Below are 3,501 nucleotides of genomic sequence, written 5' to 3'. Positions count from 1 at the left end.
AGCAGGAAGGAGATTGGGCAGCGGCTCCTGCCTGGACATAACAAGAGCGGATTTGGGATCCTGTGAGGGTCCAGCACTGGAAGATGCCAAGCTGAGCCCTGAAAGCACAAGTGGTGGCCAAGGCCATGGACAGCTTTCATGCAGCACTGAGGACAAGCTGCTTTGGGGTTTCAAAGTCCTGTCCCAGGCAGGAGGAGCAGTGGGAGAGACATGGCTCATCCCACAGAGCTCAGCAGCAGATGGTGAAGCAAAGGCATGGCCTCGGGCGGCCAGAAGCTGTTGTGACCCTGCGATTTGGTGCTTGTGGTGGTGCTGGTGCCTGTGGGTTGTTCCCAAAGGCTTCCTCCTGGGAAACCAAGAGGTTAACACCAACCTGGGCATCTGGGTGCATGGAGACGCTGCCTTCTCAGTGTGCTGCTTGCATGGACCTGGCTCATGGGCCACAGATACACCAGGTACCTCGAGACACCAAGCAGCATCCAACAAGCAAACTCACCTTTATGAGCAGCTCTGGGTTAGAGCAGCTTATCCCCAGTGTCCATGTTCCCACAAGGAGCTCAAACAAGGACATACACGTTCTTGAACCACCCAGCGAGTGGAGATTGAGGCATCTTCCCCAGCAAACCCATCACTTTCTGGTGCCCCATCCCTTCGAGTGCTACTCAGCTGTGAAGAGCAGTGACAAATCCACTTTGTTGGGCTTTTCGGAGGCGGGGGGAGGAGCGGGGACCTGGTCACAGAGGTCCCCTCAGGAGGTCAAGCATGTTCTGAAAGCTGTCCCCATGCAGAACGAGGCGCTGCTCCCACACGGCTCCGGGTGGAGAACACACATTTGTGAGTGTCCATTGTCCTTGCACCACAGGCTGCAATTTCAAAGGAGAAATGCAGCAATTTAACGGCTACCGGGAGAGCTGGTGCACTTCCAGAGGCAGAAAGTGCTGCCCGTTGCTTAGGAACAACCTTTATCCCACAGAATGAAGACAAACGTGCTCCAAAGTGTGTTTAAATGTGCCCCACGTGTGTTTGCCTTGCTCAGAACCTGACTCGCCTCCAAATAAACCACAGGGAGAGGTCTTTGTGCTGCAGATACAGCGCTGGCTGCATGTGGTACCTGGCCAGGAGCTGGGATCCAGGGTGAGTGCCCCATCCCAGCCAGGAGCTGGGATCCAGGGTGAGTGCCCCATCCCAACCAGGAGCTGGGATCTAGGGTGAGTGCCCCATCCCAACCAGGAGCTGGGATCCAGGGTGTGTGCCCCATCCCAGCCAGGAGCTGGGATCCAGGGTGTGTGCCCCATCCCAACCAGGAGCTGGGATCTAGGGTGAGTGCCCCATCCCAACCAGGAGCTGGGATCCAGGGTGTGTGCCCCATGCCAGCCAGGAGCTGGGATCCAGGGTGTGTGCCCCATCCCAACCAGGAGCTGGGATCTAGGGTGAGTGCCCCATCCCAACCAGGAGCTGGGATCCAGGGTGTGTGCCCCATCCCAGCCAGGAGCTGGGATCCAGGGTGTGTGCCCCATCCCAACCAGGAGCTGGGATCCAGGGTGAGTGCCTCATCCCAAACAGGAGGTGGGACAAGGGCTGTAAAAGCCCAGTAGGAAACTTGCTCATCCCGTTGTTCTGCTGCAATGAGCCAAGCAACTGTTGTTTCATTGACACTCGGGTCTTTCCTGCTGTCTGGGTCAGGTGAAAACACCTTCTGCTGCCCCAACATGTCTACATGGGCTGGCAGGTACATCCTGCTCCGAATTACTCTGCCTTTGCCTGGTTGGGGCGTTTGCTGCTGCACCAATTTGTGTTCCCAAAGAACAAAACATCCTTGAGCTGGTCCTAGTTGCAGCTCCACCACAAAGTCTATCGATGCCTTCCCTTGTGCCCTTACCTAGCACAAAAGACCTCTTCTGGGAGCAGCAACGTGCCACCACAACCAGCAGCCTGCTCCAGTCTAAAGCACAGTGCACACAGGTCCAAAATCCAAAGTGATCTCTTGAGGGTCTTCAGTTAAGATAGTCTGGTTTGCAAAGCGATCTTATCTGAGACCCCAGTAGGAGCATCTGCCAGCGTGGAGCAGGTATTGAACCGAGAAGCCTTGCAGGACATCATGCTGGAGCTCTTCTTCTTGCGATAGAAGTAGCTGCTGAGGTGGAACCAGAACTTGTCGTGGAGGGAGGCGTAGATAAAAGGGTTGTAGCAGGCAGAGCTCATGGCAATCAGGTGGCAGGAGACCTGGATGACGTTGACGTACTTCTTGTCCAGGATGGTGAACTCCTCATCGATGTCTCTGATGAAGTTGACCACTTGGAGGGGCAGCCAGCAGATAGCAAAGCACACCACGGAGATGGTGAGCACCCGGAAGGTCTTCTGCTTCGTTTTGGTCCATTTGTCCTGGCAGGGGTAGGCAGCGCCCGGGACGTTCCTCCTTCGTAAGTGGTAGGTGATGGCACAGAAGGAGACTGACACTGCCAAGAGTGGGAGCACGTAGGACAGGAAGAGCATCAGACACGAGTACAGCAGCCGCGCTCTCTCTTCGTGCTTCCAGAACTCTTCGCAGATGATCATGTCATGGCCAATGGTGTTGAGATCCAAGTAGTGGGTGTGCAGCGAGGTGGGAATGGAGGCCACGATGGAGAGTAACCAGATGCAGGCCACGAGGCAGATGCAGGACCTGCGGCTGATCCTCCTGCGGATGGGGTACGCCACCACCACGTACCGGTCGATGGCAATGGCCGTGAGGGACAGCACCGACACGAAGACGGTGGCAGCCTGCATCAGGGTGATGAAGTAGCACATGAACATCCCAAAGAGCCAGCCCCGCACCTCAAAGGCGTAGGAGACAGTGAGGGGGACACAGGCCAGGCACATGATGAAGTCGGCCACTGCCAGGTTCCCGATGAGGAAGTTGGTGGTGCAGTGCAGCTTCTTGGTGAGGGCAATGAGGAGGATGAGGAAGAGGTTCCCTGTGCATGCCACCACCACCAGCGTGGCGTAGAGCGGGATGAAGAGCGGCTTCAGCTCCAGGAGGAGGTCCAGGCCGGTGAAGAGAGGGGCTGAGCTGTTCTGCCAGGAGTCGTTGGGCAGCCGGCTGTGAGCCATGGGGATCTCCTGCTGCCAACACTGCTCCTCCACGCCTGGAAACTGGAGATGGGAGTGTCAGCCCTGACTAGGGAAGGAACCTGCTCTGGTTGTGCTTCTGGGCAGCAGAACCCACCCCAGGGTCCATCCAGGTCCTCTTGCCCAGCCCTGTACTGATGCACCAGCTGACTTACAAGATGTGGGACCTTTTAAGAGCAAAGGTGCCCCGTGGCAGGCTCAGCGGAGCTTCCGTATGGATAGATCGGGAATGAAGTGGTTAACCAGCAGGACACGGAGCTGCCGGCTTAGAGCAGAGGGATAGGCATGCTCGGATCGGGTCGGGATGCCCCCGGGAAGAACCGCTTCGGGAGCTGCGCTGGCCTGAAGCAGAACAAAAGGACTCCTGCAGCATCTTTTGCTTTCCATCTCCCG

At 57.0% G+C, this 3,501-nt stretch overlaps 1 protein-coding gene across 1 annotated transcript; it reads right to left on the bottom strand.

Moving 5' to 3' along the window:
• Window positions 1-1,998: 1,998 nt before the first annotated feature.
• On the bottom strand, window positions 1,999-3,090 carry LOC104401896 (prolactin-releasing peptide receptor-like). Its single transcript, XM_010009620.1, has one exon. It carries the CDS (start codon window positions 3,088-3,090, stop codon window positions 1,999-2,001), a length of 1,092 nt encoding a protein of 363 aa, XP_010007922.1.
• Between the last annotated feature and the right edge of the window lie 411 nt (window positions 3,091-3,501).

The sequence above is a fragment of the Nestor notabilis genome, unplaced genomic scaffold (genome assembly GCF_000696875.1).
Source record: "Nestor notabilis isolate BGI_N333 unplaced genomic scaffold, ASM69687v1 scaffold21302, whole genome shotgun sequence".
In the NCBI taxonomy this organism is placed as follows: domain Eukaryota; kingdom Metazoa; phylum Chordata; class Aves; order Psittaciformes; family Psittacidae; genus Nestor; species Nestor notabilis.
Note: the sequence above shows the minus strand (reverse complement) of the source record. Positions and strands in the feature narration are given on the sequence as shown.